The 22934-nt window shown below is 47.9% G+C and overlaps 9 protein-coding genes across 9 annotated transcripts; 4 read left to right on the top strand and 5 right to left on the bottom strand.

Annotated features, from left to right (window-relative positions):
* Positions 1-1108: 1108 nt before the first annotated feature.
* On the bottom strand, positions 1109-2706 carry LY89DRAFT_681031 (signal recognition particle, SRP19 subunit). The gene is made up of 2 exons (XM_018214192.1): positions 1796-2706; positions 1109-1697 (listed from the first exon to the last, which is right to left on the bottom strand). Exons 1-2 carry the CDS (start codon positions 2259-2261, stop codon positions 1297-1299), a joined length of 867 nt encoding a protein of 288 aa, XP_018075914.1. The 5' UTR covers positions 2262-2706; the 3' UTR covers positions 1109-1296.
* Positions 2707-4082: 1376 nt separating this feature from the next.
* LY89DRAFT_637364 (uncharacterized protein) lies at positions 4083-5901 on the bottom strand. The gene is made up of 3 exons (XM_018211528.1): positions 5053-5901; positions 4815-5005; positions 4083-4770 (listed from the first exon to the last, which is right to left on the bottom strand). The coding sequence occupies exons 1-3, from the start codon at positions 5752-5754 to the stop codon at positions 4362-4364; spliced, it is 1302 nt and encodes a 433-aa protein (XP_018075913.1). The 5' UTR covers positions 5755-5901; the 3' UTR covers positions 4083-4361.
* A 131-nt stretch (positions 5902-6032) lies between these two features.
* On the top strand, positions 6033-8563 carry LY89DRAFT_637359 (uncharacterized protein). Its single transcript, XM_018211526.1, has 3 exons — positions 6033-6396; positions 6596-7996; positions 8063-8563. Exons 1-3 carry the CDS (start codon positions 6216-6218, stop codon positions 8194-8196), a joined length of 1716 nt encoding a protein of 571 aa, XP_018075912.1. The 5' UTR covers positions 6033-6215; the 3' UTR covers positions 8197-8563.
* Positions 8564-9271: 708 nt separating this feature from the next.
* Positions 9272-9836, bottom strand: LY89DRAFT_377817 (uncharacterized protein). The gene is made up of 2 exons (XM_018207103.1): positions 9580-9836; positions 9272-9408 (listed from the first exon to the last, which is right to left on the bottom strand). Exons 1-2 carry the CDS (start codon positions 9683-9685, stop codon positions 9317-9319), a joined length of 198 nt encoding a protein of 65 aa, XP_018075911.1. The 5' UTR covers positions 9686-9836; the 3' UTR covers positions 9272-9316.
* Positions 9837-10560, bottom strand: LY89DRAFT_377816 (uncharacterized protein). Its single transcript, XM_018207102.1, has 2 exons — positions 10171-10560; positions 9837-10103 (listed from the first exon to the last, which is right to left on the bottom strand). The coding sequence occupies exons 1-2, from the start codon at positions 10364-10366 to the stop codon at positions 9886-9888; spliced, it is 414 nt and encodes a 137-aa protein (XP_018075910.1). The 5' UTR covers positions 10367-10560; the 3' UTR covers positions 9837-9885.
* A 3107-nt stretch (positions 10561-13667) lies between these two features.
* On the top strand, positions 13668-15367 carry LY89DRAFT_767595 (uncharacterized protein). The gene has a single exon (XM_018221761.1). The coding sequence runs from the start codon at positions 13697-13699 to the stop codon at positions 15044-15046; it is 1350 nt and encodes a 449-aa protein (XP_018075909.1). The 5' UTR covers positions 13668-13696; the 3' UTR covers positions 15047-15367.
* Positions 15368-18287: 2920 nt separating this feature from the next.
* On the top strand, positions 18288-20158 carry LY89DRAFT_729072 (uncharacterized protein; the record flags this gene model as incomplete). Its single annotated transcript, XM_018219341.1, has 2 exons — positions 18288-18471; positions 18522-20158. 2 exons carry the CDS (start codon positions 18288-18290, stop codon positions 20156-20158), a joined length of 1821 nt encoding a protein of 606 aa, XP_018075908.1.
* A 423-nt stretch (positions 20159-20581) lies between these two features.
* On the bottom strand, positions 20582-21503 carry LY89DRAFT_729071 (alpha/beta-hydrolase; the record flags this gene model as incomplete). Its single annotated transcript, XM_018219340.1, has 2 exons — positions 20582-21251; positions 21349-21503. 2 exons carry the CDS (start codon positions 21501-21503, stop codon positions 20582-20584), a joined length of 825 nt encoding a protein of 274 aa, XP_018075907.1.
* Positions 21504-22294: 791 nt separating this feature from the next.
* LY89DRAFT_729070 (uncharacterized protein) lies at positions 22295-22521 on the top strand (the record flags this gene model as incomplete). The annotated part of the gene is made up of 2 exons (XM_018219339.1): positions 22295-22384; positions 22441-22521. The coding sequence occupies 2 exons, from the start codon at positions 22295-22297 to the stop codon at positions 22519-22521; spliced, it is 171 nt and encodes a 56-aa protein (XP_018075906.1).
* Between the last annotated feature and the right edge of the window lie 413 nt (positions 22522-22934).

The following is a 22934-nucleotide window of genomic DNA, read 5'->3' as shown; positions in this document are numbered from 1 at the left end:
CAAACACTTGAAAAACTTAGACTCTACGGTGATCGAGATTGAATTGCCTTGTATTACGGACAAGGTGATGAGCAAAAGCAAAGTGATTGTTGTGATGTGGAGTGGTAAGCTAAATGAGAGAACGAGCCTTTGGTCGATGGATCTTTCTCTGACTTTGAACTTCTCAAAGGCTCGACTCCAACATCAAACGAGGCTAGAATGATCGTCCCCAACGAAAACATAAGAAGTAGACGCGAAGCGTTGTTGTGTTGCTGAGAGTTGAGAGTTGAAAGTTGGAATGGTTTGCAAGAGGAGACGACAACTAAATGCGAAGATATTGTCGTGTTTTAGGGGGAGAATTGTGAGACCTGAGTTGGATTCGACAATGCTTCGATCAATAGGTCTTAGAGGCTCCTCTATCTCCGCCCATTCTTGTGGCAAGTAAGGAGTGTCAAGAAGTAAAGACGTAGAAAGGTGGAATGGCGTTTAGGACTTTCGCTCAAGGTGTGAGGATATTCTAGCCGTGGTTTTCCTTAAGAGCTGGGAGAAGTAACGAAAAGGGTGTAGTCTTAAGGAAGAAGTGGAGACAATGCTCCCAGCCAAGGCAGAAGAGAGAGACAGCTCAAGCGCTTGCAACGAAAGAAGCGAAAGAGTGAATCTGTCCTCAATTAGCCTCCATCCGAAAAGCCCCTTTTCCAGCCAGTTTCCTCAACCAAATCAACTAAACTTACCTACATCCAACCCATTAAGCAATTCACATGAATTCGAAACGATAAAGACTCTAACCTCCAATGCAAACGAAGTCACAATGCTATCGTTGACTCATTTCTTCTCCCCTGAAAGGTTACAGCCTGCCAAAAGCAAATACTCGGTGTTGGGTATGGAAGAAATATGCAGCCGCCCGTGGACGGGCACATTTCCGCACTTTGAGTTCTCGAGAATTTGGGTTTACTACTCGGTGTAGGAAGAAAGAAGTGGATTAGAAGTATACGGGTTGGAATGAAAATTTGTACTTGGAAATATAGTGGCACTTGCCTGATAACGAGGCATCCCCTTGATGTATTTAGGACTCGGTGATCATCGTGGTTCGGTACATGCAAAGAGAGTCTTTTGGTATCGAGATTGGTATCTTGCATTCTAGCATGGCAAGCTATGATTTCTCTCTTAAGATCATGCCGGTCCATGATATCTTCATCATCCGGAGATACTGACCGAGATCTTTGCTCAGTAGCTTGATCCAGATAATCACCAAGGGTGTCTTCCTCCACTCGCACTGATTTGGGAAAGAGCTTTGCAGATATGTCTCACTTTACCATTTCACTTCTTCTTTTTCTTGTCCTTCTTCGGAGCACCTCCACTCCCACCAGCTGCACCAGAAGGTCCAGCACCACCCATTCCACCCATTCCTCCAAGCATTGCTTGCATAGCAGACATATCTGGCATTCCAGGCATACCGCCAGCACCAGGACCACCTCCAGCACCTTGCATCTCCGCCATCATGTCCTTGAAGAAGTTCTCACTAACTCCACCGCCGCTTATTGCAGGAGAGTAGTATGGCAATATATTTCCCATCTTCCAGCCCTTTGGTACAGCAGGTGTAGGATATGGTTTCGATGGATCTGGAGGAGGGACGCCTGGTACTTTGACGAGTTGTGCAGTAGTTGTCGTTGTGGGGTATAGTCTGAGATGCTCAGCAATCATTGTGTATAGGTGATGCTCTGTGAAGCTAGTCAGCATAGATTTATCTGCTCCAGCGATTAAATCGTTGCGATTTTGTCGGGACATCCCCAATACCACTCAGGAGAGAAATACATACTGTTCTTTATACTCGAATTATTCCCTCCCCTCAGCTTAACCTTCACTCTTCCTGGATTCGCCCAATCTTTCGGATGACACTTCGCAGGCTCAAACAGCGTCTCTAACCTCAACCTTCCACACGCATTAACAATCTCCCTCGCCATCGGATTCTCAACCGCCAATTCCTTTCCCACCATCCGCCCCTCCTTCCTACTCCTATTCTTGTCAAAATAGACTGGGTATATGCACTGAAAGTCCTTGTACTTTGAATCATCCTCCGCAGACTGGAATTGCGTGCCATCTGTCCTCCGAGACGAGGTAGGAATACTCGAGGGGTTTATGAGTGAAGCTGCGGGTTTCGGTGCAGGTACTGCGCTGGGTCGTGCTTTGAGGATTTCCCGTTCGTCGAAGTCAGACATGGCATCTGAGATGTCGCCCTCAGAAGGATCCGAATCGGATACTTCTTCTATGCGTGCGTGCGACATGGTGGATGTGTTCGTGGTTGTGTGCTTTGTGGTGAGCGTAGAGAAGTTGTGGAGGGGCAGCGGAATTTGGTGGGGTCGAATTGAGCTTGGCTCGATTGAGATGAGAGTATGTAGCACGTGATTGAGCTCAGCAAGAACACATACAGCTTCCTGGGTTGAGGTTTCTGCAGAATTCGTGCAGAGCGCGACCAATGGCAGACCAGAAGCCGCTCCAACTCATTGTTGCAGATTCTTGCTGGGGAAAGGATGTACGTTTAGTTCTTGGTATGGGAGGAAAGTCGATCAAATGGAAGTAACAAGATAAATACACATGAATTTATTTGCAAAAAAGAGGAGACCGAAGGGGAACTGGCCAAGGCTGTTTATCAATGGATACAATAATGAGGCATTGCTGAAGTTAAGCTCTTACAAACAAAGGGGGCTGAGGACGTTCAGTTTGCGAGAGTGGCGGAGCAAGTTGTTGATATCACGTAAGGAGAAGGGGAGCTCACGATGGACAAAAAACCCCGGACGAGGTAGACACCTCAAGAAAAACTACACTCGCCTCACAATGATACCAAATTGTTGATATTCAAGAAAGACCTAAACCTCAACTACCTAATGACTTAATTCTTCTACCTCTCCGACCTTGCTAAGACGTTAGGATTGAGAGTTGAAAAAAGTGTGATGCTTGAACTATCGCTTAATTAGTCTTGGTTCTTCTGTCACCGCAAGGGGGGTAACATCAAGAGAATACGAGAATCCTATGCAGGCTGCCATTTACCATATTCTGGTTAATGATCTACAGGGTCTTTGACATGGTTCCCGCAAATCTAAGCTCCAGCTGCGATACATTAAAACATGCTTCTCTATAAGCTAGCTTTACTATACTGTACCTACTCCTGTGTTTCGATTCCGAGAAGGAAGAATGACTACAACTTCACACGCTGGATGCACTCGTATTGGCTCTATTGGGTTTCCAATTATAACATTTTAAATTTCCATTCATGGTGCATTAATTGCAACACCACCCAAAGTTAACTCTTTACTCAGCTTGACGGATGGTGTAAATTCCCCATCGTTGTTATCACCCCAGCAGCACTATGCCGAGATCAAAGACCATTACTGATTAAAGCTCCCTGAAACTCCTCCCTGCTGGTTCTCCACCACCGGTGTACTTCGTAGTATATTAGCTTATTAGGTCTGTTCAAGTAAAGATGATCATCCTTACTTGGTGCTCTTCGACCCGTTAGTCAAATCTGCGCACATCGAGTATTGGGGACACCAAAGTCTATCATAATCTCGGATCAACCAGTTTTCCCACAGCCGTGGTGGATGGAATAATCGTACACGCCATAAAAAGTCCCACTTGAATCGACATTCCTGTCCGTATAAATCTGCCATATTTGATCGGATCCTGGTTTGCCCACAGAGCAAACCAACTGGCTCTTACTGTGACCACCTGCCATCGTGAGATATCCTAGTGTGCTCGTCGCTTGGAGTGTATAGCACAACTGGCATCCTGGTTTATCCACAGGCCACCCAGTCGAGGGAACAGGTTGGATGTTCCAGATCAGAGATGGACCTCCCACCACCGGAGCATCCCCTTCCGCTGAAGAATCTATCAAGAGTCATTGTCAGCGCTGGATCTCCCACGTGTAAGAATTTTTACACGTATTGCATACTAGAAGACAGTCCCCATGAAAGTTCCACTAGTACGATTCTGGAGTATGTAAGTACCCGCGGTGACTGATCTGCACATCCTTTTGTTAAATAATCTGAGATTGAAGGTTGCAAGATTCGTTCGAGATGTCTGGCTGTTGATAGATGTGGAAGATTATTGTCAGGTCTAGAAAGGATATATCTCTATTAGGGATGGCAACAAAAATTGCAACATTTGCATTCCATACAGACTTCTTCTCCTTGATGCATTCCTACCACGTTCTATGGGGAATGAATACGTTGAATCTTCCTGTCGTATTCGTTCAGCCCTTCTTTACTTCCACGCTCTAAACACACGCATACCTAAATTGCAAAAATCATCATATATGCAGGAATATGAAACCCATGTGCGTAAACTTCATACACGTCTTGTTTTCCTAGCAGAAAAAAGTCATCGAATCATTCCCTATTTTCAATCCTCCTTCTCCAGTCATCGCCAACTCTTAGTCCCTCAACCACTGCGATCCCTCGTCCTCTGCCGACTCGGTCTTCTCTTTCCCACCACTGTTGGGACTTCTTCTCAACGTTCTCGGCTTCGCTCTCGCTGTCTGCGAGACCTCCATGCCCTCCATCTGCTCCCACAACCAGTACAACATCTTGTCGAAGCCAACTCTGTAGATGCGTGATAGCATCGCCATTGTCACCAGCAAGTGATTCTTGTAGATACACAATATCTGGATTCAAGTGACGTAGGATATGAACATGTCCGGTAGGGGTTGTGAAGGGCAAGACCATAGTCTCCTTCTCGACTAGACTAAGAGCTTCCGAATATACGGCATTGAAGGCAGGAGAGGAAGAGCTGGATGATCTGAACGTGTCAGCTAGGTTAGACTACCGGATCAAGAAACTTACAAAAGCTTTTCAGCTTCTTCGCCTGGTGTCTGTGCTTGTGGGTGCGAAATATTGGAAAATGATGAGCTAAGAGAACCAGGAGGTCTTGCAACTGCATCGAGTGGATGCTCTTTCAATCCAGGGGCGTAGATGAGAACGAAGAGACGGATTTTGGAGAAGTCTGTATTTCGAGGAAGGTGAGAAAGGATAGACTGTAGTTGTTAGAAGGTGGAATTCGCTCGGGTCGAAGGGACCATACAGCATGTTCGTGGAACTCTCCTGAATCTTCATCCAAATCGTCGAGATTGGTATCTGCAGATACTACAACAGCGACTGTCTTCCTCTTTCCATTGTTCACAGGTACTCGTGCTGATGAGACACCTGGGATACTATCTGATCGCATCTCGATTGGTGGGCCACCAGCTGATGGGCTCGCACCAGAAGCTCTGGCCTCTGCCTCTTCGCTCCAAGCATTGTGATCTTTATATGCGTCCTTGTTCTCTTCCATTATGCTTCCGAGGGCAGTTCCAACAACTGCCCCAACAGCTCCAATTCCACCCATCACACTGCGACTGGCACCGTCAAACATCTGCTGTGGACTCGGTGTGCGCCTCAACGCGCCAGACATACGCGCCATATAGCTCTGGGATTCTTCTGGTCTTGGGCCCGGTGCAGTGCCATATGCCACTTCTCCTGGACGCACATCGGCATAGGAGGGGGGTCCAGTGCGTACACTGCCATCTGGATTCCGCCCATAGTCGGGTCGAGGATAGACATTGTCGCCTCCTGGTGGTGGAGGCAATTCATCCTCCTCGTCGCTGCGTTCACTCCATATCCAAGCAGCTATTCCCACAGTCGCAACTGTGACAGTGAGCGCGAGTGGGATCCAATAGGAGAAGGTTCCTCGACGCGAAGAGGAGCCGCGCTGGGTGCGCTCGTAGCGGTCGTAAGAATAGGACATCTAGGATCGAGATACTTGAAGGTTGTGGAAATATCTCATCGTATTTGCGCCCGTCGTCATTCTTCGTCTAGGTGATTCGACAGGAGAGGGGGGAGGTGGAGGGCGCGGTGTAGGAAGAAATTCGTGAGGCTGGGGAGCTGGAAAATGAAGCTCGGCTTGTTGACTGCACCTGCCTCGTCTCCACTCCAAACCACACCAGGCGAGCCACACGTGACCTAGCCGCATCTTGAATTTTGGAAGTGACTAACACTTTTTGGCGACATATAATCTTTTTTATACTCACAGCAAACACGCGCAAACAAGGGCTCTTTGGACAGTAAGTTGTGGTATCTGCTCTTCGGTCCTCGATACATCTCAGATCGCTCTGACAGCTGGAGGAAAGGCAAGTACGCGATCTACGGTCTTCAGAAACCGGCCATCAAGGCCCAAGAGCTTTTGTCGCGTCGGACAGAGGTCTCAGAATGCCTCACGCTTTTTCCATGCCAGCACCTGGCTTCCAGGCTGTTATCCTTTGTGGACCTGGATCTTCCTTTCCAACATTCACAGCAAATCCAGATGAGAATCCAAAAGCTCTCATCCCGATTGCGAATCGACCCATGGTGTGGTATCCGATCGACTTCTGTTATCGCATGGGCGTCACAAGTGAGTCAATTCATTGCAATGAGACGTTGTGAAGCTTGGAGTGGCTCCCTTTGTCTATTTTGGATCTGTCAGTTCTGGTTCAGTCTTGAATGTCCAAATGTGTATAGAGCACATTGTCAGATGATCCCAGCCATCGTTTCCCAGTATCATTCTATCATTTTGTCATTTTTGCAAAGACTGTTCACTGACATCATTTCAGACATCACTCTCATAGCCCCTCCGTCTTCGGCCCCAGCCATCACTGCTGCTCTGAACACAAATCCACATCTTACAGGATTGCCTTTACCAAAGCCGGATCTCTTGGCACCGAGAGCCCTGGACCAGAATACCGGGACAGCTGAGATCTTCCGTTTACCTGAAGTCCGCGAGCTGATCCAAGGCGACTTTATTGTGCTACCATGTGATCTTGTATGCGAACTTGGTGGAGAGACTTTGTTGGAATCATGGATGGTCAAGGATGCAGGTTTAGGCGGTGCGACTGGAGGCAGTAAAAAGGTCACAGGCCCAAAGATGGCCATTGGGGGCGAGAAAGGTGGACGACGAGGTGGAATTGGTGTATGGTACGAGACGAAAGGAGATTTCAGCATCAAGGGAGAGGAAACCGACTTCATCGCCACATCCCCACTCGAACCCAGTCCCGTGGTTCCCCCGAAATCGTCCTTACTCAGTCACGTGTCTAAATTGGTCTATTCAGTTCCGACGGATACTTTGAACGACATTACAGAAGAAAAGAAGAGCATGCCAATCAGACATAGCTTAATTCGAGCTCATTCTCGAGTTCGGATGCTAAGTTCTCATCGCGATGCACATATCTACATATTTCCGGCCTGGGTAATAGACATGATCAATAGCAATGAGCACATGGATAGTATTGGTGAGGATGTGGTTGGCTGGTGGGCTAAAGCAGGATGGCAGGTTGGACTTGGCGAAAAGTTACATCTTCGAGAGATATTTACCACTCCAGAGCCAGACGAGTCAGACGATGATGACGACCTTGTGAACAAGCCAGCTCAGATCGATGTCGACTATGGAACCTTGAGTACGACCTGGACGACAGATCTTGTCCTGGAATCCGATTCAGACGAAGAGTCGGAAGATGAAGATGAATCAAAACCAGTAACTCCAGAAGAAGTGCCAGAACTGGTAGTCCCACCTATTCTGGCCTACGTGCATCCGAAAGGTGGCAAGCTCGTACGACGTGTTGATACCGCTCCGCTACTTCTCAATATATCACTGCAGCTGGCCAAGCTGGAGTCGATAGATGCGGTGGGCAAGGAAGCATCATCGCCCTTCGCTCACCAGAATAAGGTTGCACACCCTGAAGGCATAGCTTCCAAGACTACAGTCACTCGCCCAGATTGTCTATTGGCAGAAAACGTGACAGTGGAAGAGAAATCGATAATCAAGGAGACGGTTATCGGCGCAAACTGCCATATCAAGACAGGCGCAAAACTCACCAGATGCGTGCTGATGGATGGAGTCGTAGTCGGCAAGAACTGCAGGCTTACCGGTTGTATACTTGGTCGCCGATGTGAGATTGGAGACGATTCTACACTGCAAGACTGCGAAGTGCAAGAGAATCTACTTGTGGAGCCTACTAGTAAGTACCTACACCTTGGAAGTGGTTTTTCTGCATTGGCCATCTCGCTAATGAACCGGGGTACAGCCGAAGACAAGAATAACAAGCTCATGTCCTCCGAAGGCATGGAGGCAACAGAAGCAGAGATCCAAGAACTTGTGGACGACGAGGAGGCGATGATTGACGACGGAGATGCGAATACAGGCATTGCTTTCGACTAGGACACATAGCTGCCGAAAGAAAATTCGTATGATCTTCCTCGGGCTCTACCCAGAGATAACCGCGAAAAGAACATATTCGGAAGTACCTCCTTTCGCATGTGACATTCACGATGGAACGAATGAGAATTCCAATGCATTGATGGATTAATGCATGAGTATGAATGCACAAGAATGCGTCTACAAATCCGAGGTTCGGCACCTCCCTATACCAGAATCCCCAAATTCTGATATTTTTTGATGGCCGTCTCGTGTATTTAGCAGAGCACAGAGCACAATGCGAGCAAAATCTGCCACCAGAAACTAATGACCGAGTTTTGACCCATGCTTCTCAACGTGTTCGTTCCTCCATAGAACCTGCCTATCTCGCATATTCCTTTCCCAGACCGAATTGCTGGGACAAAGCCATCATGCACCTCTCCTCTTCGAGCTGAAGATTCTCCTGTATCCCTCAAACACATACCGCTCTCGCATGTGTCGCTCAGTAAGCACACCCCGAACCGAACCGCACGGGTCAGCTCCCATTCATCAACGGCTTTCCTCTCCCACTTTTCTCGACTGTTCGGACATCCCGATCGGCACAGTGCGGGATTTGTTTGTTGGTGGAATACACCATCGATTTTTTCGCTCGGTTTTCTTTTGTCTCACTCAGTCCCAGCCAGCGGCCGGCCCCCAGATCTAGCCAAGACAAAGAAGAAGGGGCTTTCCCGACGGAAGTACCTCCGTATTTCAATAATAGTATTGTGATTCAAACCTGTCTTTTCTATGTTGCATTGAGTCTCAGTGGCAATTTCAGACGCTGAATATTGGTTTCTTCGCTTTGCGCGCTTATTGGATTCTTGTGCTGCTCGAGGTGTGGCCGGCGGCCGCTTGGCATGTTGGGGACGGGACGCATCTGGGGAAGAGTGCATGCACCAACATGAGGAAAAAGTTGGTTCGGCCAATGATTTAGGGGGGGCGGTTTTTAGGGGTCCAGATATGTGCATGCATGTGCTTCGAGTGTTGGATTTGCTGCATGCGGGGCAATTGATACCACACAAGGGTTGGAAGCTTGTATGGGCAAGGCTGCAGCCGCTCACAGTAATCCTGCTGCATGTAGTACTGCCGTTGGAGAGATTTGATGTCACTGGGGCTGGTCCATGTGTAGGCTGCGAAACGGTCTGCTTCGTTGATGTGTAAGGTGGCTGAGTTGGATTTCTGGTCCTCTCGTCCAGGCTGTCCTCATCAGTGACCAAATTATGGAGGCGTACCACTTTGTCAAATCAATGGGTTACATGGAAGCAGTATACATTTTCGACTGAGAGGAGTTGCATTATTCTGAAGTCAAGAAACTGAACCCAGCATGTCCTACAAAAAAGTAAATAGATCAAGAGCTTTTATCCGTACCTGGAAACTCATTGCCCTCTCCCTCCACACAGGAAAACATTGCAAATGCTATGAAACCACCAAGAACACCAAAGAATCCAAAACTAATTGGCATGACGTGCAGCATGTTCAAAGAAACACACCTCGTCTAGAAAACCTCCGAGATGACGCAGTGGTCTACCATCAGATCTGTGCTTCGGATGGGTGGCACAGGATCGATGTTGTGTGACGGACCCTGAATTAGGCGAAAAGCGTGCTTGTTGAGACGTCAAAGTATCGTGAGGTGAGGTGGGGGTCTCGGTGGAAAGGTTTGGGCGTGAAGATATTTCAGACTTGAATTGAGATCGACAGGAAAGCATTTCGTGCAGAATGTTGTTCAATTAAGGGGAGTGAACAGGTGAGAATTGGCGATATGTGACGTGTTTGACCGGATTTTGGACGAAGAAAAAAGGTGGGGGTGAGAGAGAACCCCCTGGAACTAAGAAGCTCCCCTTCGAGAACTCCCAGATTCGTTGTGATCGTTCTTGCTATGGGTTTTGGTACTCCTGCGATTTCAAATTGTAAGTGACTGGGCGGATTTGGAAATCAAGCATAAGTCTGAGACCTACTTACTGACTCGTGCCCTCTGGTTGACACTCTGGACGAGGACATGCACCATACACAGAGCAATCTTGATAATAACAGCCGCCAAGATTGGGGTCCACTCCCCGCAAAGTATGCCCACAGTTGGGATAGTCAAGACATTGAGTGTAAATGTCTTCTTCAGCAACCGGGTGTCTGCAGTTCCAATAGAACTCATGTAATTCATGACACATGACTTTAGTGTGAAAGTAGTAGGCAAAGAGGCTCCGCAGTCTAAAATTTGTTAAGAAAGAGTATTGTGTTTAGGTGGCTGGAGTTCGTAGCAGAAAACGAATCGACAGAAAGTATCACTGATGAACAGTTCAAAGTTGAGCGGCCTGAGGAGACAGCGAATCTATTTGACAGAACGTTCGCTTTTCATGTTACCAATATAGCCACTTATGCTCATGCCATGGGAATGAGCTCTTTTTCGACTTGCCCTCCGTACGGTCAACAATTGCGCGGCCAGCATTCGCTGGGATCAAAATTGCCACTCATTGAGCTCCTTTGTCAGCATCATTCGATGTTGTTCGAGTCCCATGGTCTAGAAATGGCCAGATAAATGGCCAGGCGGTTTAATTTCTGCGAATAGGATCACTACAATCACTAACAAAAGATTTTGTGCAGCCCGAGGCTCTGTCTGATGCGGCAATTGGACATTAAATTCTTTAGAGAGGTATGGTGACCAGACCTCTGTGAGGTGGAAGAGCGAGTCTGCTTCCCCGATGCAGAACTGCCAACGGTGCCGCATGTATGGTCCCCTGATATTCCAATAAGGGGACCATCGCCGCTGTGATCAACAGCGGATTCTTCGATGCTTCCTTCCACATGCCGATGTACTTCACATGCATCATCGGCAAGGCCTATACCCCGTAAGCAAAATATGAACCAATCTGTAGACAGGAAACGACCCAGACCCGCAGTTCTAGATCCCACATACCCGGTCGAGGTACCTGGGTGGTTTGCTGTGGATGACAAGAATACCACTCATCCCGCCAACATCTGCAGGATTCGTTTGTCCTCAAATGGACTTCTGCATATCTGACTCAGGAGCACCTGTGAGCTGAAGACGGAAGGACTTTCGTAATGAAGAGGCAGAGTAATCCTCACAAGAATTCAGAATAAATATGTTGACTTTGCTTCCTGCCATGTGAGACACCCTGCATTGGCACATGTTCTTTCCTTTCATCAAAAATACTTGAAATATGATTCGAACTCAAGAGTTTCCGGGCTTCGTTTACTTCGCCTCTGCACCTCAGAATCTTCACACCAGTGTGATGAAGACTTTGAAGCACGTGAAGCAAAATGTATCCTCAAAGGATTTTCGAGAATCTCCAGAGACTACGCTATGACCGTTTGGAGTCCAGAATCTCACTTCGCCCCTCGATTTTCCAAAGCCAGGAAACTCAGTTCAATATGGCGCGGGCAGGCTCAAATCCGCAGACTTTTAGATTTGCTTTTCTTGCGCGCCCATATTCTGCCACTATTGACTGGAAAAGGAGGGGAAGGTCCCGACAGCTCGGGTGGGCGTTCGTGGGTTTCGGAGCACCAGACAACCGTGAAAGCACGTAAGCCATGACCATCGAGTGTTGGCCACTTCACCGAAACCCCTCTACCTGCGAATGAGCATGTGCCAGAAACATTTGCAGCATGTCCTTTTCATTTCATATGGATCGCCACCGAGAATAGTCAAGATGCATGGCAGAGAATTTGCAACTGTTATGTCGGCAAAGGTTGCCTCCCCTCTCGCTTGCACTTTCCGGAGCATTAACTCCCTCAACCTGTGGTAACACAGGCCAGACCTCAGAAGACATAGCCATTGGCTCTTTCCACATCACAATGCAATTCAACCTTTTGATGCACTTTCTCATTGAACAACATTGTTGGATTGTGGCGTGGCTTTGCGATGCCGGAATCTTATTGGGTCGTTGAATTCAGTCACTTGCAGGAAAGTGATCAAGTTCCGCCCCTCCAAAGCAAGACCTGCGATGTCGTGCATCAGCTGAGGTTACCCAATGACAACCGTCGATGCGTGCTCTACTTTCTATTGAGAAGTCCAAGAGACAAAGGACATGTTTTAATCAGACGTTGACTGTGTAGAGAGTCGTTGAAGTGTCAATGCTTGCATGGCGTCCTCGAGATCTAGATTAGTGCCACCGAGATCTCATGTTTCCGTCCTCAAAGCACCGGTGTGACCGTGCGAGATCTCGACCAGACGTCTTCATGTGCCTGCAAAGATCTAAGACAGTGCCAATCAACTCGGTTGCTCCCGCCAGTTCCTGGATTCATATCAACAGAGGAGCAATCAAGGTCCACACCCTCTTCCTGCATCCGGTCGAGAACCGAAGTCGCAATGTGAATCACAAAGCTCTGAGGCTTTCAAATGCAGTGGTTGTGTGATTTCCCACCTTGGAGCCTACTGATCTTGTATGTCCGAGGCATTCCATACAACGATCCTCCATTCCTCGACCATCTTCGAATCTGGTGGCACTTTAGTGACGTGCCTGGAATGTAGGTCCAGGAAGTGGCTCCGGCGCCATCATCAGACTATCAGTCTCTGGTGGCCCAACGTGGATGTTAAACCTCTCTTGATGGGTGAAGAAAGACCAAATTATGATCACATCTCTTGTCGATAGTCCTCAGATTGTACCTTTTTGTGAGACCCAAACGCTGGAGCTTACTGAATCTGTACTGCCGCAAGCTAATCAACACCTCACCTGGAACCTACGCCACAAATGATCCCGTAATTTGGGATGCTCAGGCTGATCCAGCCTACTCCAGGACCTATCATGCCTTCTTCGGCAATGCATGGCAGCCAACTCAGACGGCAGAGGTCCTGCATCTCCGTTAAGAAGAACCACCTTCGCCCTTTCCAAGGGGCGCGGTATTTGTCTGCAAGGCCCCGTCCCGCACCAGACATCATCTATTCTTTCTGTTCCAGTGTGGCAACTATTTCCTCCTTACACTGCAGGACGCTGCAGGATAGCTCCTGATACTGTGAGCAAGGTAACTTTAGCATGCTTTTTCGATCATTGGAGGATACTGACACCTGTTCCAGGCATCCCTCGTAGGCCAGATACAGCCAAAACTTTCCTGTGAAGGCGCGACACGTTCACATTCCTGCTTCCAGGCCTTGCTTATTAACAAGGCACGCGACTCACGTCGCGACTCAGAGAGCCTTTCGATACTCAATAGTCCTGTAAGTTGTTCTATCAAAACCTTCCTTGAACCAAATAGCATCGTGGATCGAGATGACTATCTAGAGTCATCAAGGACTCAATAGTTATCATCGAGGGATATATGGGAGCAGTTTCCTCCCTTCTGTACAGCTTCATCCCGTTCAAGCAGATCGTCCATTCTTTTTCGATTCGAACTCACACTCGTTACAGTATCTCCAATCGTTGCTTTTCCTTTCAGGTATGCATCACTCTCTTAGCGCTTTGAGACAGCTGGCGGGTGTTAGTACTGACCTTAGCTCCTTCCTAGATCTTCAACTCTTCGACACGAAAACTTTGTAATGAAAATGTTCGCCAATCATCATGTATCATACGCTCCCAATGAAGAGACCCATGGCGGCTCTTTCTCATCGTATCCTTCTACCTCTTCATCTTTTTCCTCCGACTCCTCTTCCAGCTCTTGGGAGTCCGAAATGGTCATGATGACCCCGGCTTCCACCCCACGAAGAGGCTCACCTAGCATGGTTAAATTGGAGGGGACATCAGTCCAGAATCCCTCACCAACTTCGAGTCCTAACAGGTACGAAGCACAAGCAGCATTTTGTCCGATAACATCGATACCGCAGGATATGATGACTGTGTTTAACGACCCAAATCTTCTCTTCCAGCCCGATTCCAACATGCTATCAGAGCAAGTAATGGTCGACTACAGCAGTTTTCACTCCTACAATAACTTAAACGCAGGTTTAAGCGGCGGCATGGACAACCACTTGGTCTGTGATACTTTCCAAGCCAGTCAAACCATGTCTCTTGAGCCTCCAGCTCTAGTTCTCGACCTCTTCTCCCCAGAATCCGGTATGAGCTCTTCTCCAGTATTTGAAGACTTCGTTGTCCCATCAGAGACAACATTTCTCAATGCTTTCGACATGCATTCTCCCATGGCCCCAGTAAAGTCTCTGCACTTCGACATCTCGTACGAAACAGAGTTCGATCCCCACTTCGCTATAGACGAGGCATCAGATGCGGGCAGCATGTCCTACTACATGCCAACCCACCAGCCATCTCATCACGAACCAGCATCTTCATCACCGGCCCCAACACCCTCTCGCACCTCTCTCCGTCAGTCTCTTTACAGACCGCCTCCTTCCGCAGCTGCTCTTCAGCGAGTTCAAGAGATCAAGGCAGAAGACTTCCCTCCTAGAAGCCACTTTCGAGACACTAAGAGAGATGAGCTCTACCGAGACCTGAGACGTGATGGCGCACCCAGCTCTGCTTCTGCCGCTAGACTCAGACGCGTCAAGCGAGAGTCCAAAGACTCCATCCTGGACGGATCCATTCGTCTGGAGCGAAAAGCGAAACGAGTGTGTCTCTTCGAAGGCTGCAACGGGAAATTCCAACGTCAAGAACACTTGAAACGACACGAGCGAACGCACTTGCAGAACGCTGAGGTCTTCAAATGTGAATTCTGCCCAAAGACTTTCGGACGCTCGGATAATCTGAAGAGTCATGTTTACCTGCATACTTTGCCTGATGGCACGAAGAAATCGAGGAGAACGGCATACAACCCGAAAGCGTCGGCGAAGTGGCATGAGATGGACAGGAAGAGAGGGAAGAGTGCTGTGATGCGCGATGGTGATTTCAAGGATGAGCAAGGAGGCAAAATTTTGAGGGCTCGAGTCGCCGGGTACTAAGAAAGAGACGAAACAAATTCGACGTGTGCGGCTCGCATGATTCGCTCTGATGGCTCGATGGATGAACATTTTTATGATTGCTTAGCTACGATGGGAGGGAACGCTGTAGATGGGCATTTTTGGGGAGGGAGGTTTTGCACTTTGTGTTTTTGCATCTTTTTTTGAGGTGGTACGCTGGTTTCCAAGTTTCAAGCGAGACTATTTCTGCCCCTACTCCGTTCGCTTGGGCTGGATTTTGTGATGGGATGAGGTTTTTGGAGCGAGGTTCATGGCGGGGTTCTGATTTGGTTTGGGAGGAACAGTACTTGGTTGATATAATATTCCTTTTTCTCATTGATAACATTCCAGCACTTGTCTGGGAGGTTTCATTGAGAAGTGAGGTTGACGCTAGATAGTTTGCAGCACTCTTTTCTAACGCAAACCTTGTCAGCACACTCATCTTATCTTGAGACTGCATGAAATCCAAGTGACGAACAACTGGAAGTGACAAAAGAGATAGAGTTATCTGACTGTTTTCACTCCCAACGTCTAGAATTACACAACATGCTGTCATGGGATCATGTCTCTCTTCCCCACCAATATCCCAGTGGAGATCAGCAGATTATTGAACACAGGAGAAGGGGTCAAAGCAATATGCAGGAACGGGAAGACATGTCGTGCATGGTGCATTATCTAGATGCAGGCACAGCCGTTTCGGTAACGTGAATATCCATCATCCCTTGCATAGGAAATGGATAACCATTGTTCTCAAACTCCCGGCGACTTTTAAATGAGGGCTGTCCCAGGCGAACTGCGGCACGTTTATACTTTGCACTTGCAAGCCACTACTGCATCGTCGTCGGCGACCTCACTTCTTCCTTTCTCGAATCTAACACTTCTCGTCCACCTCGGGGACCAATGCCACGAAGACATTTTATCCCGGTGCAATGTATAACTAGGTGACACAGATTGAACATGTATCATGTTTGTAGATCCAGTCCGTCAATGAAGGATTCTGACTCGAGCCAGAACTACAGCTCGAGGAATCGATCGACAACAAGCTTCGAGAGCTTGGATGTCCCACGACTTCAACCCACATATAACTTGCTTACGGCACTGGCTACGGCGGACAATCTGCCATATCCCAATGTCCCACGACTTCAACCCACATATGACTTGATGGTATCAAACGATCGACAGAAATCAGAAATTGTCGTCGTCGATTTGATACTGCAAAAGCGGCGTTGGATTTCGGATTCCAATAGTTGGCTCGAACTGGGGCAACTCGTCATATGCGGCAGTCGAATCGTCCGAGCATAGCCACCAAGCAAACTCGTATCAACTGCCTCCTGCGTCATTTCGTGCCCCGAGCCGACTTCCGTGACGGTGAAGGAGTTGATTTGTACATATACTCAATCAATGACCATTGTTGATGAAGGAAAGAGGAAAGATTTGCCTGCGTGAGAAAGTGGATGGCGAGAGTCTCGTGACGACGGAAACTATTCCGAAACAGGACTCGGTCGGCATGTCTATTGAGACCTCATCATCATGTTCTCCTCATTGATTCTTAAACACATCTGAGGATATATGCAACAAGCGACCAGACACTCACAACTTTCGACTAGGACTTTATGATTATCCGAGGCAAAGGGCCTTCAAGTTGACGGAGCGTTCTGCGCATTGTCCAGCTGCAGCCTCGTCTTGGCATGAAAGTGGTATGTATTGAATGTTTTCTTCCGCCTTTTGCTATTGTTTGGCATTACATGCTCCCAGATGTATTGAGTCTGAAAATTGATCCTTTGACATCACTTTCTCGGAAGAAGTCTTCTTTCTTCTTTGATGCCAGATATCCTGCTATGCACGTGATTGTCGTTATGTCCTTCCATTCTTGAGCATCTGCATGGCTTCTGTTTGATTGTTCAATGGATGATGCTGACACCGTGGATGATGTATAGCATCGAATTGATGTTTAATCACTCGGGTGGACTGGGTGACACAAGACAAAGGTCTTCGAGGAAAACAGGTTAACGACGAGTCTCGTGGAACCAGACGCCGCATTGGCACCTTCGAACAGACTGCTTCAGTCTTCATCTCACGACTTAAGGATGAAGACTAGACCAAAGATAGACCTAGCAAGACCCAAGTCAAGGCCAAAAGAGTGACGTTGAACGGCAATAGCCCAGGTATGCCCTTCGTAGATCTTGACGACTGCAGCCTAATGTAATACAGTCGTAGACTTGTACTCCACCAGTCTCCCTCAAGACAGCCTCCAAGCGACCTGTGTCCCAGAACCAGCTTGGAAGCTACTCGTCCTGAGCAATTATCTCGAAGAAAACTTGTCGGGGTGTATGTGAGTGCTCCAGTTTTGGCCGACTTCCATCTTCAAGCCATCTCAATCTCGATCCTCTGCCAATAAAGCCCATCTTCGCATCTTTTCGCCAGTTCCGACAACGACAATCTGACCTACCTTTCCTGATTTGTTTTGGAAGTTGTCCGACGACTGCCATTTGTGCCGAGCTTCTCTGGCACTCTGCAGCTATCGCTCTGACCCCGCCATAGGTTCGATCTGGTAGCGTTTGTTAACGGTCTATCAAGAATACCTTGAATTTTGAGAGCTACTCGATATAGGGAGAAAAGAGCAGGCCTTGGCCGGCAATCGAGACTTGAATCCTTTGCCTTCTCCCACAATCTCGACCATATCAAACGACTACCTTGGGCTTCTGGTGATTCCAGCAACGTTACTGAGGCAGAGTGTCAGCAAAGTTATCTTCTCTTGTTGACAATACTCACATTGAAAGACAGCGTCACACTCTAAGATCACCAATAGAAAAATTCTTGCGAGGATTATACCCCAACCACCAGCTTCAGATCGACCATGCGAACTTTGCTATTCAAAGCTTTTTGGAATATCGTTGAGGTGACTTCACATTGATTGCCGAGACGAGCGAGGTTGTATCACTTGTCGGGCACGACTCCCCATTATCGTTATCGGTCCAAACAACCACCCAGCCTCGATTTCATGTTTTGATTCAACAACATCACCTCAGGGATTTCTACTTGTCTTCTCCATCGAAACAATCTGCTGCATTCTTCTACACAACATCCACAATTCTGTCTCCAAGGGCTCAGCCTATTCTCAGACTAGCAAACACTTTCTAAGCTTGTGGCTTCATATTCTACGACTTCTACCTGTTTTCGGATTCTGATAAAAAGAACACCACTCGTTCATCTCTCGCTCTCTCCTAGAACGGACACAAACACCATGTCTCTTCCATCGTACCAAGAAGCCCTCGCTCGCCCGTCTATCCCGTCACTCGTTGCTCCATACCTTGATCTCAGCACACTGCGGTCTGCTAGTCGAGTCAACAAAGCATGGTCGAGGGATATGAATCGTCAACTATGGGGTGATGCTCTAAAGTCCTTCTCCAATTCTACCCACCCCTTTCGTAAGTAGCAGCCATCCTATGTAACAAGGACTGTGCTGACAGGCTCCTAGAGCAAATGACTCGTTTCCTTGAAGAAGCGGCTAAGTATCGTCCAGATCTACGCGAAATGATCACTACAATCGACCTTCGACCCCTACTTGCTCGCCAACACGCATTTGACTTGCGACAAGAGTTTGCCAAGCTCGAGCTTGACATTGGCTATCGTCGAATCCTTCAGCACTGCCTCGTATTCCACAACCTACGATTTTTAGTCCTCGACGAATTGACACGTAAAGGGGAGTGTGATCAGACCGGCTTTCATTGCCCGAATACGCGAATTCTCCTTCTCAGTGCCCGAGGCATTTCACTCAGCGGCTACAAGAGTTTCTTGTCTCTGCCCGAGTTCCGAGATCTCATGTATCTAGACCTATCTTACACCAGCTACTCCAACGCTTTCGAAATCCCACTTGAGTTCAAGAATCTTCGAATCGCAAAGCTCCGTGGCTTACGACTCACTAAAATTCCGCAGTTCATTCTCGATCGAGGCACCAGTCTTTGGAGTCTTGATGTGCGGGACAACCTCTTGACTGGCGATTGTCTCGGCGCTCTCTATCAGCATTGCTTTCAAAAGAAACATGCAGCTTTAGCTGGGACGGACCAGGCACTTAATGATGTACACTACCTGTATGAGAGTCCACCGGTGTATCATAGAACCAGTGAGGAGGATCTCACAACCGCAGATTTCTTGTCTATCAGACCGGACTCCACAGATGCGTTCATCAATTACTTCAAGGAGAATTGCGACTTGTACAAGGCCTACCCGTCGTCCAGAATACTTCCAGGCAAAGACCCCATATACATCCACTCTGGCCTAACACAGCTATACATCTCGGGTAATAAATTAAACTCTGGCAACGTCAATTTCCTTCTCTCAACGCAGAATCGACTTCAAGTCCTCGATATAGGTTCTGTTCGTGCTGGTACATTGCAATACAAAACTATGTATGCCGTTTGGACTGGATGCGAGATGATAACACCATTGTACGGCTGCCGTCTGGAACAGTTGCGAATCCACCACTCGGCCGTCACCCGCATCCCCAACATTCTCAGTAGCGACTCTGCAGTAGGATACGACCTTGAATCTCTAAAACAAGCAGAGAACATGGCGCGCAAGGACTGGTCAAATCGTCTAACCCCACTCTCCCACCACCGCCTCAAGTCTCTCACACTGACGGACATTCCAACCAAGAGCTACGGGCCGCTCATCAGGCAGCTCACACTCCTGCTGAAGGAATGTGCAGACCAAGAAGAGAAACTGGCGGCAGTACGAGATACCATGTCCCCAAGCCGCCGTGCTCCCCAAGTCCTGAGCGGACTGAAGACGCTCCGCCTGGAATTTCTGCCGGAAGTAGCTGCACCGGCACCCGAGGCGAGCTCCGTCTCGGGTGACCGAGACGCTGATGGGTTTCTGGCGCGAAGTCTGGGAGATTTCTCGTTTTTCGGGGGGAGTGGAGGAGCGGAGTGGGTGGAGAAGAAGGGGACGGGAGCGGGGAAAGGCGGGAAGGGAGGAAAGGGGAAGGAGAAGGGGAAGGAGAAGAGGGAAGTGGAGCCGGAAGACGTTGTTGAAGCATTGAGGGGTTTCCGCCGGGCCCAGAAGCCGGCGGGGTGGGGCGGAACTTTGGAACTGGTCTGGCCCCGGGGTCGTTAATGTGTGTTGTTTGTTTTTGTCTATAGATTGTTGTCAATGATACCCGTTCTTTCTCCTCATCCCATGTCTTTGAAGTTGTAGGACAATGACTTGTGGAGAATGTGAGTCCACAACTATGGCTGGAGGTTGTGCCTGGAAGTCCTCGAAGTCATGGGAGAATCTCCGCCTATCATTTCTATTTAGTCCGCATTTTATTTCGTCGATTGTAGGTACAAGTTTATCATAGCTCCTTCAATGCTCCAAACTTTTTGGGACTTCATCGAGACTACTTTTGTCTGTTCAGTGCGTAAGTGGGGTCGAGGTAAACTCAACTCGTCTCTGCGGGATGTCTTTCCGCCAAATCGGCTACCAGAACCCGCGCAAGGCCCAAAGTCACAGACAATGAGAAGCCCATGGCGATCTATGTTTGAAAGAATAACTAAGTCACGCTCCCAGCTTTTCTAAGAAGTCCACATGATAATATGCAATGCTTCCTTTGATATCCTTGCTATCATCAATAAAGTTGCTTGTCGTTATCTCACATCTAGCATTCGGTTGCTGCACATTTCCTGTCAATGCCTTAATCCCTTTGCACAATTTCAAACTCACCAATTTTTGGCAGTAATGAAAACACGGCCAAAGGACATCCTCCTCCGAGCACATCGCCAGAATCAGCACAGTAATCTTCTCATAGTACGCAAGCTTATTCTGCTTAAACGTAACAGCATAAGCCTGATCTCGTCCTTTCCACGCTCTCAAAGTGTCAATGACTTCATGGTTCTTGATATCCAGATCCGTGTACAATTCACCGTTCATCAAGTTCCACACTTTCATAAGGTGAGATCCATCTTCCTTTGGTTTGCTCAATTCTCTAGCTAAGTTCTTGAACATTTTGGCCTGCTCTTCTGGAATTGCTAGTGCAGGTCCAGAAAGAGCACAAGTAAAGACTTCGGAGGGGTAGACGGCTGACATTTCCATGGCTAAGGCCGCACCAGAGTGATGGCCGACGAGGTGCATCTTTGGAAGTCTCAAGTGGCGGAATAGACCCATGAAGATGTCGACATAGTATCGAGTGCTTGTTGAATCTTCAACTGGATCATATGATGCCCCGAAGCTGAAGTTCATGTCAGCTGGATATTATAACGAGAAGTTCTTCGTAGGCAGACCCCGGCATGTCTGGAGCATAGCAATCATGCCCACGCTCTGCATACTCCTTCATCATGGATTGGTAGCACCATCCACACGAAGCCGATTGATGTAGGAAGACAACTGGGGCTTTCTTTTCTGTCGCAGAAGTGAAGATGTAACGGTAATGGATCTGTCCCAGAGGAGCATCGTGAAAAGCTCGCTTGATATTTCCAGTCATATTGCTCTCACATACGAAGCATCAGAGGAAAGTCTCTTCCGGTTGTATTATCTTTCCAAGATATGATTATTTAGGGACATAATTCGAGTCGCATCGGAAGAGGATACCGAAAAAGTGGGTCTATCGCTGGAAGTGACCCGCACTTGTTCGAGCAAGTCACCTTAAGAATGGATCTTACTGTATACAGCGATGTGCGATTATTGCTCTGATATATAAGTAGTTTTAATAGTTTGATGAAAAAGACTGGTCGATCTTTCTCAGAGAAGGAGCTGAATTTGTTTCGAAGTCCACCCAATAACCAACGATTCTCGGCCGAGGGAGTTCATACAAACCATAATTAGACCTGATTGATTGTGCAAGATAGCCAGATCTACAGGAGAAATAATGCTCAACCCTGACAGAAATTGGACCATTTCCTTTTCGAGTGATTTTGCGAGCTGAAATACAAAACTCTCCAACACGTAAGCTTGACTGATAATTCAGCAACTCTTAAACTCCCTAAACATCAATCTTGATCTAGCTCTCTTACATGATATCTGACATAATACTATGATCGTGGTAATCTGATTTTCGAGTGATCTGCAGGAATAGGTAGGTTGTAATGTGTGTTCTGATCAAAGTACGGTCAAGTGTATTTCAGCTAAGTTCATATATTGATAGCATTCAGCTCGTATAGGAGAAGAGTACTTCATGGGAAAGGGATATAAAGGACCCGGATCTCTCCACAGAAACAGTCTTTGTACTTTCATCCAGATACTACCTCAACCGAGACTACCTTTATTCTCACCACAATGCTTCTAACACGCATGTTCGCGCTCTCTCTCACTGGGGCACTTGCAGCTCTCGCCTGCCAGACCCGAGATGACTGCTCCGGCGATCAAGTATGTTGCTGTGAGTGGCGATAGTATCCTCAAGAGAGCAATACTAATGCCAGCAGATTTTGGTTCTGGCCCCTCGTGGGGTTACGGGTGCCAGGAACCAGATAGTCAATGCTGCAATCGGGGCATCACATGTGTGACGGGTTGAACCCGATATTTGGCTGCACTACTACGTAGTGCAGCCTGCACGTGACTACGCGGGCCTGCACATGACTGCGCGACGCCAAAGCGCGCGGGCCATTCTACGAACCAGCGAGAGCCCCTTTTAAAAGAGCTCCTCGTACAAGATAGAACTCTTCTCTCTTTAGTTAATTCTTTTTGTAATACAATCAAGTTCTTGCTTTGACCCATTGCATCCAACCCGTGACACTTTCCCTGGAGTCTGTCACGGTTCTGGAGTCACGTGCTCGCTAAGTACTCACGTGACCGCTCACCTGTATATATGCTCTGCCTTCCGGCGCTTCTTTCCTTCCTTTCCTCTTTACCTTTAGATTCTAAGAGATAGCCTAATCGATTCCTCGTCTACGTACTTGAGTCCAACCGTGCTGTCACA

This window comes from Mollisia scopiformis (assembly GCF_001500285.1).
Source record: "Mollisia scopiformis unplaced genomic scaffold LY89scaffold_4, whole genome shotgun sequence".
Taxonomy (NCBI): domain Eukaryota; kingdom Fungi; phylum Ascomycota; class Leotiomycetes; order Helotiales; family Mollisiaceae; genus Mollisia; species Mollisia scopiformis.
This window is presented reverse-complemented; position numbering and strand designations above follow the sequence as displayed.